The 17,071-nt window shown below is 43.4% G+C and overlaps 1 protein-coding gene across 2 annotated transcripts in view; it reads left to right on the top strand.

Moving 5' to 3' along the window:
- The first annotated feature begins 5,619 nt into the window (after nucleotides 1-5,619).
- Nucleotides 5,620-17,071, top strand: part of LYK3 (protein kinase family protein / peptidoglycan-binding LysM domain-containing protein) — a 101,007-nt gene continuing 89,555 nt past the window's right edge. Inside the window, exons 1-2 of one of the 2 annotated variants that reach the window (XM_086813129.1) lie at nucleotides 5,620-7,353; nucleotides 7,428-7,496. In XM_086813129.1, coding sequence (XP_086669255.1) covers nucleotides 6,735-7,353; nucleotides 7,428-7,496 — 688 coding nt within the window. In that variant the 5' untranslated portion in view covers nucleotides 5,620-6,734. The remainder of the gene's footprint in view (nucleotides 7,354-7,427; nucleotides 7,497-17,071) is intronic. The other variant, XM_086813130.1, reaches the window with a different exon arrangement.

The following is a 17,071-nucleotide window of genomic DNA, read 5'->3' as shown; positions in this document are numbered from 1 at the left end:
TTGCAAGACAAGTAAAACAAGCTACTTTCCAAACTTTATCCACCAATCCACCGTCAGATAGAACTATGATTATGTAGCTAGAGCAAAACTTGTAAGAGAAACAACTTAGCAAAGAAATGAAAATGCACCAATCTACCCTCAGTGGGCACTATGATTGTGGAGCAAGACTTGTAAGAGAAACACTTAATAAAGAAATGAAAATGAAAATGGAACAAGACTTGTAAAGAAATAACTTGTGAGAGAAACAACTTAGTAAAGAAATGAAAATGCAAGTCAATTCTTAACACCATATTGGTGGTCCACTATTCTATAGCTCCTTCGCACACAAAAAGCTTAGCAAACGTGTGTGTGTTCTATACTATCATCACTACCACATAAATAAGTGGATCAGATATAGAACTAACCACATAATCATAATCAATCAATTCCATTACATATCATCAAATATATTATATAAAGTAGTATCAATAATGGAAAATTGATTGGTAATCACCGCCATTGCATATAGTCAAATACATTATACAAAGCAATAGTACCAAATAATGGAAAATTAACTGGTAATTGAAATTCCACGTTTTCAACATCATAAAATTGATCGGTAAAAAGAACCACCAATCGCTAAAACTATGGTACTTTACATGAAGCCATCTATGGTCATAGTTAAGACATGGTGACATGTATTGTTTGTTGATGCCAAGTAATGAAGCTATATCTACCACCACACAATCCATGAGCCTAGAGGGAAGGTCAATGAAGTTGTTTAGTGGGAAGGTATGTGTAAACCCATTATCACGTCATGTCTTTATGGACTAGTAACAATGATGGTTAACATAACCACATATCAAGACATCAAGAAAAATATGAGTGTAGGCTTAAAAAACTCTCAATCCTAGTGAATTTATTATGATTAAGCAAAACTAAAACGAATAAGATCACCATAACAAAATTTGAGTAAGTATTAAAGGCACATCGTGTTAAGTCCACTATATAGAGTACTACCATACATAAAATTGATAATGTAATCAAGGGAAATCATGTTAGGCCCACTATATAGAGTACTATCATAGGTAAAATGACTCATGTAATCAAACCTTGAAACTATGAGAATATAGCTTAAGAAAATAGCACTTGAGTGAGTGAGTACCAAAGACAAATTATGTTAGGTCCACTATATAGAGTACTACTATAATGTAATCAAATAGGAAACTATGAACATATAGCTTGAGAAAAAAACACTTGAGTGAGTGCCAAAGGAAAATCATGTGAGGTCCACTACACAGAGTGCTATTATAGGTAAAATTAATAATATTATTAAACCATGAACCTATGAAACATGAGAGGGAATTATTAGCACTAGAGAGCACCTACTTGGGCTACCATCCAAAAATGATTAAGTTAATCACTTTACTAAGATCAAAGAGCTAGAAGCTCTGATACCAATTGAAATGAAGAATTACTAATGCAGAACTTGAAAGCTAAGATATAGGAAATCACCATGAAAGCTTGCATGTAGTTAAGATGGTAATCACATACAAGACCATGATGCCTAAGTGATTTAGCCTCTCACAAGCCCAATGTATGCAAGCCAAAGGCTCCAAGATTGACCAAAAGATAAAATGTCCAAAGATATCAAAAGGTCAAAAGATGTCCTAAGCCCATGCCCCATGTGCATATGCACCCTAAACAACTTCATTACAAAACCATAGTCCCTAAACCTAGCTAATAAAGTTGTTGCTTCATCACAAGTTTAGACTTTTAGGGTCTAGTCCTAAGCTATCTTAAATAATTTTTTTAAATCCTCTTACTAGCCTTATGATCAAGAACCTCCCGTAGTAGGTGATGTAGCTGGGGAAGCATCTTGTGGGGGTTTGAATCCAGGATAAGCAAACACTTTCACCACTTGGGCTATCACTTTATTGGCATGATGAATCTAGTTTTAAGAGATCATTAAAAACAAAATGCCTATTGATATTAAAATTTAGGATTTTTAAACATTTTCTTGTGCCTTGTGGAAGGTGAAAAGGCACCTTATGTAAAAACACAAAAATAACTAAAAAACAAGACCTTTTATCTTTTATATGTGATGCTTTCTAAGTGGTGAATGCATGTAATCACACTAATGAAACCTTTTCTTAAAATGCACCATTTAACATGCTTAAATGCAAATACGTATATATTTTTTTCCTTGAAAACCCAAAAAAGGAATTAAATAAAAATCTAAAAAATATAATAACACACACAATCACATGAAGGGACTCTAGAAACCATTTGCCTTTCAAGGTGTGACCATCTAATTAACATCGAGAAATATTTGGGTATGCCCAACAGTGAGGAATATATAAAAACAAGGAACTAAGCCCTAAGTCTATCCTTGATGATGGCACCAATGATGTTTGGTTGGTTACAATCTTACCTTGCCAATATATGTATTAAGGGGACTTGTTGAGAAGAGCCAAAAAATGCAACTTCTGCATGTGGGTGCACTAGTATCTCTATTAATCACAGCATGAAGTACCATTTGAAAACCCAAAGTCTAAAGTGAACAAAAACTTAAAGACACATAAAAAATACACACAATCACACAAAAACCCTATGTCTTTCAAGGTGTGACCCTTAAACCAACACTAAGCAAGATTTAGGTATGTTTAATAGTGAGGAAAAGACAAAAACAAGGAACCAAGCAGTATAACTATCCTCGATTAATGATGTTTAGTCAAATCTTGCTCTCACTTGCCAATAAATGTATGGTGAGACTTGTTATGAACAGCCACAAATGCATCTTCCACATGTGGATGTGCCAGCTCTAATGCCGATATCATCTTTATGTTGTCATATCACAAAGTACCTTAAGATTGAGGTGGATGGAGAGAGCTTATCTCGCCTTTAAATGGAGTCAAGATAAGGTCATCTATCCTATAGAATCCGTCACTCAAGAGGGTAAGAAAGCTCCTAAGCTCTACACTCATCTATTCACAAGCTACCGTCTTAAACATGTAAGCATTGAACTAACCAAAGCAAGAGAGTACGACTGAAAGAAGGATAGAGCTACCGTCTTAAACATGTAAGCATTGAACTAAACAAAGTAAGAGAGTACGAGTGAAAGAAGGACAGAGATACCATCTTAAACATGTAAGCATTGAACTAAACAAAGCAAGAGAGTACGAGAGAAAGAAGGACAAAGCTCATAATATTTAGTTCAGAATATCAAAATACAAGAATATCCCAACTGACCTTACCCATCATAAATCTGTATAAGGTAGTATGCAACCAAATAAGAAAATAATAGAAAGAAGCCATGCCATGTTGCATGGCTTCTCTTACTTAGTAGTACAAACCACACATAAACTCCCCAATGAAACTACACAAGCCTACAACTAGTTCATCCAATGGCCACATGTCTTTCAATTCAATGTAATGTGTCATAATTCAAGTGCAATGAAAACCTCATGAGTAATCAGTATACTCTTGTTTTATAAATCTCTTTTCCATCAAAGTCTTGTTGAAAAGTTTTCTTTTTTGGCCATTGAAATCTAGTGTCAACATTATTATCTCAAGAAGGCATGCTAATGTAGTTCATACCTATAACTCTAATGTTATAATCCATAGCACAATTTCCACTTAGCTCTTGAATGATTGACAAATGATTTGACAAGTGTCAAGAATCCATATCTTATTTTACAAGTCCCAAGAGTATGCTATTTCTAATACTAGAGAAGAATCAAAGAGGGTGTGGAGTGCCTTGATCAACTATAGCATTTGTAAAAGTTTGCATTTGATGTGTGCAAGTACACTTAAAAACATTGAATGGTTGGTATTGAATTGTTTAGATACATTTCATGGAGTCTAGAAAACATTGAGAAAAGGTGTTTCATGACGAAAATATTACATGTAGCTTATAAACTTGAAAAACCATGCAAATATGGGTGCCCAATTCTCGTTCGCAATTATTTTAAGTTGGGGTTGACACCAATAAACTGGTGGAGCTTTAGCACCACATTTAACAAACAAAAAAGTTCAAAGGAGCATCGTTGTGTCACACCTAATTTGTTTGAAGTAAGTCTAATCAATATGTGTTATCACTTAGCGCCTCTTAATATCTAATGACACGCATAAGGGGATAGCTTTTCTATCTTAAATACCTAAAATATGTACTTTGTTATAATTGACATAATACTCATGTTACAATCAAGTATAATACCATTCAAATAAAGACATGGGTTTATGAGAACTAATACATTGCCTACTCTCTGCATAAAACATAGGACTTCCATCACCATCACCATCACCATCACCATCACCATCACCATCACCACAGAGAGAGAGAGAGAGAGAGAGAGAGAGAGAGAGAGAGAGAGAGAGAGAGAGAGAGTGGACCCTTTATGTTCTTTACCTTAAACCACTATGTCACACGTGACTCTATGGAGATCCACACATGAGGAATGGGACTTTTAACTACAAGGAATGCATTGCACAAAGATCTATATCACAAAGTTTATCTCAATAACTTTCTCTATTTGGGGGGTAAAAAGAGAACCATATTTCTTGATTTTGAACAATCTAATCTTTATTTTCTATCTATAATGAAAACCACTCATTTTGGAAAAAACTTCATCCATCCCATCGTGTCTGTTCTTCATACCAATGCTATGTCTCCCTCTCACATCGACCCACCAATCCCTCTCTTCCATACTTGCAGTAAAAACAGCGAGGGCAAAGTGCATGCAATACTTCCTTGAATGTGCTTGTCTTAGAGCTCTTGTTTTGGTAGAAAGGCTCGATAAATTTATTTTTGTGTATGAGGGGAGGTAATAAGGCACGGGCAATATAGAGGGGGGCCCAAGAATCATGGAGAGGATTTGCGAGTTTGGGGGGAAGGGGGTTGGGTGGGGCTAATGTTGCATGTCAAAGAGGGGGTTGGTGGGGCCAAGCTACTAAGGTCTCTCTTTAGTGTATTTAATGTCGGATTTGCACAAAACGAGGCACATGAACATTGAAGGTGCCTCGATGCTATACATGTCTCTATTGATTAGTGGACTTGGCTTTAGATGTGTGCTAAATGTACTCTCATCTTGCCCATTGTGGCTAGTTTTAAGTTTGATCTTTGTATGTATGGACACCTATTTGAATACTCAAAAAAGAGAGGTGAAATTTTACTCACTCAAAAAGTTACGTTAAACCTTCACCTCAAAAAATTGTATGGATCCATGCATTTTGAAGGGTGTCAAAAAAATTAACCCTCCCCTGCCATTGCATTTGGCTCATCTTGTTTAACTTGTAGCTTCGGTGGCCCTCAGGCCAGACCACACAATCGTGACAATCCACGCTAGACGAAACTGGCAAACTAGTTCTTTCAAAATGTTGTCCACTTCACAAGCACAAACGAGCTGAGACAACTTTCTTTTCTTGCATTTAAATATCCAACCAAAGTTGCAACCAATTGGCAATTTAGGCTGGATACACACTACACTACCGAGGCACCCAAATTGAGTGCCCAAGCCATAGGCAGACACTTGGGCGGGTACACACAGCCATCATTTTTGAAATATAAAAAGAAGCTGACAGCTTGAGGGATTTTACATGATTTTTGAAAAATTTAAAAATGCTGAAAGTTAAAAAAGCAGACAGTTAGAAAGACTTGGCCGGGGCAGTCCATGTTGGCTGCCCATAAAAATGATCTTTTGGGCATGAGTTGGCATCCAAATGCATTATTTGGGCATGAGCTTTGTGTGTAAAGGGCCATCACAAAAATTGGTCCTAGGCACTCCATTGTATTTTGTGCCCACATTACCAGAGAGCCAGGTGCACATCTGATTTGATCAAGGCAATAAGAATACAGTCAATGACATTGGTTTGCATAGAAAGAACGCGGCAGGTGGCGTTCTGTGTGTACCCACCCAGCCTCTCTGCCTCAGAGCAGCGTAGAAGCTAGGCTGCTCTCTTCTTTCTAGAGTACCCCATCTATGATTTAGGTCTTGAAATAGAGTAGTAAATGACAGTGACGAAGCTAGAGTGAAATTTGCGTAGAGAGGGAGAGAGAGAGAAAAAAGGTAGCGTTTCCCGATTTCACTGAAGTGTCGTCCTTTTTGGCCCACATACATACATACAGCTGCCAGGACCTGGACTCATGGGTGGGCCCTCCACATTCCCAATTGCTGACACTGCAACTGGTCGACTGTAGGTTACTAGTAGTAGTAGTAGTAGTACGTACTACCTCTCCTCTTGCATACCCCTGTGATGTATTGATTCTCTAACAAGTCCCCCCTGCTGCTTGCTTCACGTTGCGCTCTCTTCCTCTCATTCATGTGTGCCATTTCGTCCTTCTCAACTCTTGACTCTTAGTGTTGGGCTCTAAGGACTTCGCCCTTTTCCTCTTGTCTCTCTTTGCAGAAAAGCATGCGTCCTGTCCGACCACCATTCATGTCCCCGTGCTGGTGTAGCTGAGGAAGGAAGAAACAGCTTGGCGGTTTCAGTGACAAGAGGTGCATATCACACGAAGAAGAAGGAGGGAGGGAGAAAAGAAGGCTTTTGGCTGCTGTAGCAGGAATACAATCGTTGAGATACTCAACAGGACACACGAGCACAGAGGTTTTGTCTGCGGCTGGGGTACCAGAGTGCCGTTTGCTTGAGTGGGCTCTTTATCTTGTAGAAGAGAAGAAGATTATCCGGGTCAAAGCAAAAGGCAGCATTAGCTGCTGCCATTGCAAGTGAAGTGGAGCTTGCTTGGTTACGAAAAGATGAGCTTTACATGCTCTCTTCTTACATTGGTGTTTCAATGCTTCTTCGTCAGTCTCGGTTTTACTGTGGCAACACCATGGGAACAAACTAGCCATCCGCTGGCATGCCATGACCCCAGTAGAGTGTGCTCTGCCTACCTCTACTACATGTTGAGCTCCAACGAGTCCAAGGCAGACGTTGCCTCCCTCTTCAATGTTGGCCTGCATGATTTGACGTCAGACCCACACAGCAGCAAGCTTGATTCACAAGGCCTCTTCATACGAGTCAACTGCTCCTGCTTCTCCTCCATATATCTAGCCAATGCCTCCTACAATGCCACCTCAAACATGCGTTTGGCGTCCATCATCTTAGAGGACTATGCAAACCTTGCTTGGGCTAAGAACACATCAGGAACCATAACTGCTGGAAGCACTGTGCCTATCACTCTCCTTTGTGGTTGCCTAGACAACACCCGGGAATACGGGTACTTGCTCAGCTACCTTGTGCAGAGCCAAGATACTCTCTCAAAGCTTGCTGCTCGGTTCGATTCATCCATTCCATCCATGGTATCCCTCAACAACATCACCAATGAGAACCTGATTTTCAAAGACCAGGTCTACTATGTGCCCATCAACATAGGTGAGCCTCTCTCTCTGAAATTTGCACCATGCAATGTCTCCATGCTGAATTTGTTTGAATGGCGTTCTTTGCAGCACCGCTTACTGCGCCATTTACAACCGCAAGTGTTCCAGACAGTTTACCACCTGCTGTCTTACTTTCAGGTATGCTTGCTGCCACAGGCCTCTACTTTTGTGTTTACAGAGCTGTACTAGAAGAATAGTCCTATTATGTGCCAAGGGTCCTTTAATCTCTTTGTGCAAGTCAGTACTTGAGAGATCCAATTGTATGCCTTATCTAAATGTACTTCTTTTTAATGTTTTCTGGAGTACTTGTATCAGACCCTAGGAGGGCTCAAAAGTGGGAACAGTACCACAGAAGATGGGGCATTGTCTCATGTGGGTGAGAGCATCGCCTACATGAGGCTAAATCAATGTGTCTACATGCCAAAAGCATCCCCATCGGAAAAACACCCATAATACATCTCCATAGAAACAATTGTTGCTTAAAGGGCAATTTTCTCTTCCTTATCTGTCCCAATGCTGCTTTCCACCAAGGCAAGGATTTAGACATCCTCCCTAGATGATTTGCATGCTCATGAATCTTTTGGGGGGGGGGGGGGGGGCGCACAAAAGGAGCTTGTATGCCCCAGCAACTGTGAGCTGATGAAAAGGAAGACGTGTATATGTAGGGAGCTGCCTGTCAAAAAGCGAGTCTTTGAGTTGGCCTGCTTCTTGAAGCGCAGGCAGTGGCTGCAATGGTTGCATCATCTCCATAATGTTAGAAATTGTGCATCTCTGTGTATTTGGACTATGCCCAAGTGTTGGGTATTTATGCCATTTATGCTTTTTATCCCTTTAGTAGGTTGTCAGAGGCTGTCGGCCAGCTCTTCCTTTAGTCGGCCAGCCTCCTTGCATCACTATAAAAGGGGCCTCACATATTCACTTCATGTAATCCAATCCAAGCACAAGTGCAACACTTCCTTGCTGGCTATTGCCAGATCTTGTCCACAAGCTCTTTGTCTCCTTTGTGCTCTCTCTCTCTCTCTCTCTCTCTCTCTCTCTCTCGCTCTCTCTCTCTTTTTTTTCGTGAAATGGTGTTTTATATTATATGTAAAATGTACATCAGCCACATGGCTCACACAGAACCTCTCTCTCTCTCTCTCTCTCTCTCTCTCTCTCTCTCTCTTCTTGTCTATGCTTTGGCCTGTGCATACTCCAACATGGTATCAATCGCTTAGGATATCGGCTGCCATCATCTGCGATTCTGATCCTTCCATCTGCCGCGTTTTCTGGAGATCCAAACAGTGGCTGCGTTTTTCTCTGCTTTTTCTGCGTTTTCTGCTCCCGACGCTCTTCTTCATCAGCGTTTCACTTCCCCGGGCTGCCTTGCTGTTGCTGCTTCGTGCCAAGTGTCATTAACAAGCTCCTTGGTGTTGTTTTTCAGTGTTTGATGGTGGTGAAAGAGATGTTTTCTGTGTTTTTACAGCGTGGACTGCAGTGGAAGGTGTTCTCTTCTCATGTGGTGCAACTTGACAAGTGACCCCGACATCTTTGCTTCTTCCCCGGCTTCCCCTTCCTCCGGTTGGGTGTTTCCTGTGAGTTTTGGTGGACTGTTTTGTTGCTGCCCAGCCTCTTTCTATCTCAGATTTGAGAGGGGGCTGATTGGTCCTAGTCATAGTCACAAGGGACGGGGGACGGTGACGGGGGACGGGGATGGGGACGGGACGGGGGACGGCCATAAGTAGGGAACGGGGACGGGGGAGGGAACGACACTCAAAAAATACTTTTTTTTTAAAATTTTTCTACTCTACACTTATTCTACTTTGGAAGTACATCAAAATGAGCACAAATTTACACTAAAATGGTAAGCTTTCGAGTCATATTAATAGTTAAGTAGATACAAAATGAGTCATGACTCAAGAGTCAGGAGTCAGGAGTCAGGACTAAGCCTTAAGGAGGCAGAATACATGGACGGACTCAAATGAGTCAATGACAAAAAAGTGCTGAAGACTAGAGGCTAGAGGCTAGAGCTAAGTAGTAAGGCCCATGAATCATGATCCAATGATCATCCACGTGAAGTGCTCGCCTCATGGTCATGGGTAGCTTGTGCCAAAGAAGCATCAAGCTCATCCTCAGTCTCATCCTCACTGGCATGCTGCTCCTGCACCTCATCCTCTTGTTGCTCTTCTTGTTGACTCATCTCCCACTCGGTGAAGGAATCTGCCTTCTTGGTCACGCTCTTGCAAAGCATTCGCAAGTTCGCGCTGACGAAGACAAGGTCATTGGCACGCTCTACCCCGAGTCGGTTCCTCTTCCTAGAGGCAATGTGGCTGTGGGTACTCCAAAGTTGCTCCAAGCAAGAGGAGCTGACGGCCTGACTAAGTATGCGGATGGCAAGCTGCTGCAGCTCCGGTCCATCTGAACCAAAGTCCTCCCACCATAGAGTAGCACCAACTTTGGAGCGGTCAACATGTGCATCATGACAGCCATAGGAGCCATGAAATGACCTGTACATCGAAAGCTGGTCCCTGATCTTGCGCCTAACCGATGCATCAGGCACAAGATGATCCAAGATGATCCTCCATCCAGCACTCATCTCCCGGTCGCTCTCCTGCTTGTTGCCTTGGAATTCTGGGTCCACCACATAAGTTGCTGCATGCAATGGAGAGTAGTAGGAATTTCACCTTCCTAGACACAAGGCATGGATCTCCTCGTATCTGTCTTCGTCAGGCACGAAGTCTTTCAACTTCTCTATCATGCGATCCATGGCCTCGTAGACCTTGCCTATGCATGGTTGCATAGCGTCTACAATCCTCAGTAGGTGGACTATGGGTCTCACCATAGCATTTGTGGTCTTCACACGCTCTCACCAAGAGGCGTCATCCGCCCATAGCCTACACTCTTGGCCAGTGTTTGTATGGGACTCTTGCATGGCGACAAACATGTCGCTAAGGAAAAGCCCCCTCAAAGCATTGCTACAATCCTTCAACCGGCCTAACATGAGAAAGTTGTAGGTAAACCGGGTGTCGGAATATTTGAGGAGAGAGAGACAGGACCTCTTGTTGAACTCATGCCGAAGTCTTTGGTGGTTGAGGACAAAGGAGACCATGGTGTTGGCCTCCTCAATGAGCGGGTTGATCCATGGTAATGCCCCGATGTCCTTGAGGAGGTTGTTTAGGCAATGAGCCATTCAAAAGGACACCGTGACATGTCCATACATACCTTGGAGAATAGCTCCCGCCGCCCTATTCGAAGGCTCCCCATCCGCAACAAAGCCCACTACATGCTTGGGGCCAACGATCTCCATGGTGGTAGCCCACTCTGTCGCAAGCACATCCGCGCTCTTCCCAGTGCCGGATGCATCATGAGATGAGATGAAGTACATCTCTCCGCAGGAATATGCAACCATGCCGTGAATACTCCTCTTGCGGGTGTCACTCCATCCATCCACAATGTGGGAGACTCCGTTCCTCTCCCATTGCCGCTTATCCACCTCCTCCTTTAACTTGGGGTTCCAATTTTCCCCAAGTGTAGATTGTCGCCGTGGGCCACGTAATGATTGACAGGCCGTGGAGATGGAGGGTGCCGGCGTTGTGGATGGAGTAACATTCCGACTTGATGGTGAAGGTGATGGTGTGCATGATCCCGATCCACCACATGACTCCATTGTAGAGGCTTGAGTTCCTCTCCCCATCGTCGCGGGATCCACAGCCACTCGTGGTGTTCTTCTTGTTGCTTCGACCGCTTCGTAGACGCTAAGCTTGTCAAGAAGTTCCCGTCTCTTCTCGGGCGTGACATTCGTGCAAAACCTCACCTCATGCCCACTCTCATGTAAGAGGTGGGCTCGCACTTTGTCGGCGCCACCCGTTCGCCGGTACGGGCAAAGCTTGCATACCCATGGCCGAGAACCGCCTCCATGAGCAGATGGGGTATAGTTAACCTCCTCCCACCATGTCCATCCTGTTGTCCTTCTACGAGATGCCCCGGCACGTCAGGAGGATGCCATGGTTGAAGATGGCTTGACTCTTGAGCCTTGAGGGGAGAGAGAGAGAGAGAGAGAGAGAGAGAGAGAGAGAGAGAGGCCTAGAGCCTAGAGGTTTGGAAGTTGGAAGACTCGAGAGGCTTGAGGGAGAGGTGAGAGAGAGAGAGAGAGAGAGAGAGTCTAGATTCTAGAATCTAGATAGTAGGGTGGCGGCCCGCGGGCCTTGTGTGAGAGCCTAGAGGCTTGGAACTTGGAAGTTGGAAGCTAGAAGAAGCTTGAAAGCTTGAGCCTTGAGAGTTGTGTGTGCTTGTAGCCTTGTAGAGGCTTGTTCTTATATAGATAGGCAAGAGAGAGAGAGGAAAGCCTCAAAAGGACAAGAGAGAGAGAGAGGGCCAAGCCTCAAAGGCTCAAGGCTCAAGGGCCAAGGCCCAAGGCCAAGCCAACAGCCATAAAGGGCAAGCACAATGGCCAAAAACGGCGAGCGCAACGGAAAAGAAACAGCCAGCAACGGCTCTCTGCCGTCCCTCACAGAGCCGTCCCACACCGGCGTCCCGGTCCCTGCGGCATCCCCGTCCCCTGTGAGTGACGCGTCGTGGGGGACGTCCGTCCGTCCGTCCGTCCACCCCCGCCGCTGTTCCGTCCCGATTTCCTCGAAACAAAATGCCACCACGAACAGCAAGGAACTTTGCTTGGCTCCGAATTCCCACACAAGTGTGCAATGAACACCAAGAATAAGATGATGAGCTGTTGGACACACCATGCCCATAATCCCCAACAGGGATAACGAACACATCACATCCCAAAAGCCTCGAACAATGAACTTGGAACAGATCCTCTCCATAATCTCTGCTACACCAAAGATGACCATGTCCTGCCAGATTTTTTAATGCTTGGAACTTCGACTCACGCTTTCCATGCACCAGAAAATGGAGCTGCTACTAGCCACCTCTCCCGCCCACAAGCCTCCTCTGGCTAGAAGCATATGAGGGAAATTGTATGTATACTAGAGAAGTACACCATCTTGGTTCTCCCGAGCCGAAAGTGCCCTGGGAGCCCTAGATGAGTTAGTAGAAGTATCTGAGTCACTGTCGTGTGTTGTGTCTTTGCTCTTCTTCTGAGATGAAGACTTGTCCTTGGTCTTGTTCTTCTTCTTGGACAAACAATCCTTAGACAAATGTCCTCTCTTCTTACATGAGAAGCAACAACTCCAATCTTTCTTTTGGACGGAAGTAAGTGCCTGATCAAAACTGTTAAGAGACACCTTGATCTTACCATGAGAAACGAGAACGGACTCTTCTTCCGAGAGAAGGGAGCTCAGGTCATCAAAATCCAATTGAGTGGTTGTGACCTGGCACCTCAAAGCTCGAGAAACCACATCATACTCCGGGGGAAGCTTCATGAGGATAAGTGCAGCCAACTGAGCAGAGGACAAAGTAGCACCCACTGCCATAACTGGTCATGGATAACCTTGGCCTTCATGAGAAACAACTACATAGAACTGCTAGCAGGAAATAGCAGACCGTACAATTTTCCTTGCAAAGTAACTATCCGCATCGATGAATCTCGAGCAAAGAGATCCTCCAATTTGGACCATATTTGATGAGCACTAGTAAGAATTTGCACAGTCAGTGAGACCTCCTTTGTAATGTTCCGCACAAGCACTAAATGCGCCTTCGAATCACAATTCTCCCAGTCTTGTAATTCCACAAGGAATTCATCCTCTTGATCCTAGGTCCACCTCATCGAGTTTGAAGATGCTCGGGCTTCTTCTCAGTGCCCTAAACAATCTCCCATAAACCCTTATGGATGAACCAGATCCGCATACTCAGCTTCCAATGGACATAGTTGGTTCCGTCCAACTTGTCATCCTTGTTCGTATAGGGGGGAGCCATACCCACAGCAACAAAGTACACAAATCTCAACACTCCAAGACTCCTCTCGAGCACTTTCCAACAAAGCGAGGCACTGGGACCAGTCACAGGGGACGAAAGGGACGGCTGCTTGGAACGCGGGGACGCCTCTCCGAGGTGATTCCTGTATCTGTAGTACCAGAGGGTCCATGGTTGCATCTTCATGAGCTTATCTTCTTCAGACTCTCGCAAACTATGAACTGCAGAGGGGGTGTTAGAAAGTGTGCATCTCTGTGTATTTGGGGTGTGTCCATGTGTTGGGTATTTATGCTTTTTATCCCTTTAGTAGGTCGTGAGAGGCTGTTGGCCAGCTCTTCCTACAGTCAGCCAGCCTCCTTGCATCATTATAAAAGGAGCCTCACATATCAATGTAATCCAATCCAAGCACAAGTGCAACACTTCGTTGTTGGCTATTGCCATTGTAAAGCTTCATGCTATTATAAAAGGTGATCTTGTCCACAAGCTCTCTGTCTCCTTTGTTCTCTCTCTCTCTTGTCTATGATTCCGCTCGTGCATACTCCAACACATAATGACTCTCCAAATCGACCTATGATGCAATCTCAAATGACAATGTGTAGGAAACGAAAAAACTGTACCTTGCTCATCAATAATAACCCATAGGTGGCAAATTCCAAGCATAGAAAGGTTATAGGACTTCTTGGTTGGGATAATGCAAGAGGCACTTCAAACACTCTACTCCAATGAATGCTTTCCATAATCAAAAAAGTTTCCCTGGTTTGGGGGCCTGTCCGACCAATGTAGGTGGTGTAACAAAGCTTTCCATTCTTGAATGAGAGCAGTAGCACAGGGAAAACTCGTGATTTTGCCATTAAAATCTCCAAAAACTATATCATCATAATGGGTGACCCAAAGCCTGTATGTTTCTATACGCACGGAGACACACATATTGCCCAACATGCGAGCCCATGGCTTTGTTTGTGCCACAAAATCAGGTAGAAGTATTGCCTTTCTTACAAGGACATGATAATGGATATTGAGAATATTAAGTCCACCATGCATCTTAGGCGAGCAAACCAATTCTTGCTTCATCAGACGAAGGGCTTTTTTGTCCGCTTTTGTTTTTTACAGGCATTCTAGGACTTCAGACATGAAAAGGTCAATTTGTCTACCATACCAAGGCAGCAAAGGGAAATAGAATCGCACATACGCCATGATTATAGATTACACTATTTGGAGATGAATAGGCAATGGCCATGCATAGAGCTTCCAATATTCAATTTTGTGTTGTAGCTTCTGCATCACCCACTCAATCTCTTCTTTGAGGGAGATCTCCCATCCGATGGGATATCCAAGACGCCTTACTATTTGATAAGGTGGCACAATTTGTCTTGGCCAAAGTAATTTGTGCCAATCATAAATTTTTAATGGTAACAACTATGATTTTGCAAAGTTGACATTCATCCGAGCAGCTAATCCATAAAGCGACAAAGCTTGCATGAGAACCCTCACATCAGGCTTGGTATAGGCTTGAGCCACAAACTTATTTCCATCCGCCATGGAAATAAGTTTGGGTTCCAAGGAAAAAAGAAAGAATCATTGGCATAGGCTTGAGCCACAAACTTATTTCCATCCGCCATGGAAATTCCATGTAGCAGGCTATCATGTGAGAGTTTATACATATACAGGAGCATCGGTTGCATAGTAATGGCATATAGCAGAACACCAAGAGGACAGCCCTGTCTGACAAATTTGCCTAACTTCCAGGGAGCTGAAAATTCTCCTCCCAAAATGCATTTCGCTGTAACATCTTGATATAGCCAGAAAACAACATTTTCCGTTTTGCACCCCAATCCCATTCTATCCATTACGTGTGCTATGAAATCCCACTGGAGAATATCAAAGGCTTTAGCTATGGCCACCTGTATAATGAGGACATTGTGGTGTGTGTATTTGGCATATTCAATGCCTATATAAGCATTGGCTATATTGTCCACAATTTGCCTTCTTGGGATGAAGCCATATTGATTGGGATGAAGGCCAACATGCAATATACCTTTGATTCTATTCACAAGCATCTTAGTCACAAGCTTGTATACCATAGGCATTAGAGAGATGGGATGCCAATCCACTAAACCTTCACAAAACTGTTTAAGTAAGCCCTCTTCCCTGGATAGCCTTGGTTGATCACCGACATTCAATTCATGGGCAAGGGCTATTTGAGGATAGAGTTCGATATGGCAACCGTCCAATAGACCAACAGTAAGTGACCATTAAGAGGATGGGCTGTTTAGAACATCCCAAAATGCATGGAAGAAGTCCACCGTAGGCCCATCCCATCTTGGGGACTTTCATTTACCCAGATTTTTGAGAGCATCATCCGGTTCTTCCTCAGTAAAAGATGCATCCATACTAGCTGCCTCATGCGGTGTGCATATAGGTTGAACATACTGCAAGAGTTCATGACACGCATGGAATACTTCCTTAGAAGGGGGCTGAGGGGTAGCAAACATGTATGCAAAATGGTGATGACAAACATCAGCAAGTTGTGTTTTGTTACATGTCCAAGTTCCATGAGATAGTTTCACTCTTGCAATAGAGTGCTTTTGTTTGGATGTGTGCTAATTTTTAAAAAAGGATTTGGAAGAACAACCTTTATCCAGAAGTGGATTTTGTCGAGCTCGAGTTTGCCACTTGTTCAACTTCCGACTATCATTTTGGTCAAGACTATGTTTGGCCAGCACCATATTCTGGTGCTCATCAACTATCAAAGGTCGCAATTGGCTAATTTCAATGTATTCTTGCAGGGCTGATTTTGCATGAGCCACCCGCATCCTAGTTTCCCCATATACCATCTACCACACAGTGCGCACACGCGCGCGCGCGCACGCGCGCGCATCCAAAGATCAAAAGCACTCGAAGAAAAGCTGAATACAAGATGCATCCATGTCACCCTCAAGGCAAGCAGCATATACAGACTGTCGCAATGAGGCTCGGAAAGATTCATATGATTGGAGATTGTGCCTTCCCAAATATGCAAAATTGTGTTCACTCCAGATGGTCCATAGGGCCCAATATCTCACCCAAAATAGAAAAAGTGAGTATTGGGACAAAGTTCTGAGATGTCTGCCAAAGAGCCAGAAATGTTTCCCAAATCTATGAGTTGGGAAGCGAAGGCAAAGATAATCAGAAATACGCCTGAGGAGGATCCTAGAACAAGGACAATGCCAAAGCAAATGAGGAATTGTCTCTGAAAGAGCCATACATCTTAGACAGGTGGATGATGCAATATGGCGTCTTGCAAGTGTAACCCCCACTGACAATGTACCTGTCAAACATCTCCAGAGGAAAAGTCTTTGTTTCAAAGGCATTTTACTTTTCCATATCATTCGAATATTCTTCCTCCACCATGAAAGGGGTTTCCTTATATGCCATAAAGAATTGCCATATTGCTGGATCCATGGAGCAGGCTGAAGTAAAAGATAGGCTTTAATGGAGGTTAGAGCGGGGAGAGGAACAGGATGAGTGCCTGTAGTGGAGGAAAGCAGCTGCCAATCCATAAGCCGATCCATAGGAGCCATAGGAGGAACTGGTAGAAAAGGAAATAATAAATCAGCAATTTTCTTCCATATGGTCCTGTGATGCATTCCCAAAGGATAGGAAGCCATAGCCTGGGGAAAAGATAAAACATATCCCTGATCATCCACCACATCTTGTATATACCGAATTCCCAATTTAGAGAGGTTGTATGCTCGGATCGGTTCCTGTTCGTTTCTCTTTGGTTGGATGACTATTGCAAGCCTTGGAGCAAGTGTACAAGGAGCATAATGCAAGTGGAGTGTCAAAGATGGCACTCCAATGAATACTTTCCTGTCTCATGGAATTTG

This window comes from Cibotium barometz, chromosome 19, assembly GCF_041138505.1.
Source record: "Cibotium barometz isolate CiBa-2024 chromosome 19, ASM4113850v1, whole genome shotgun sequence".
In the NCBI taxonomy this organism is placed as follows: Eukaryota; Viridiplantae; Streptophyta; class Polypodiopsida; order Cyatheales; family Cibotiaceae; genus Cibotium; species Cibotium barometz.
The sequence above is the reverse complement of the archived record's forward strand: the minus strand, read 5'-3'. Positions and strand labels throughout refer to the sequence as shown.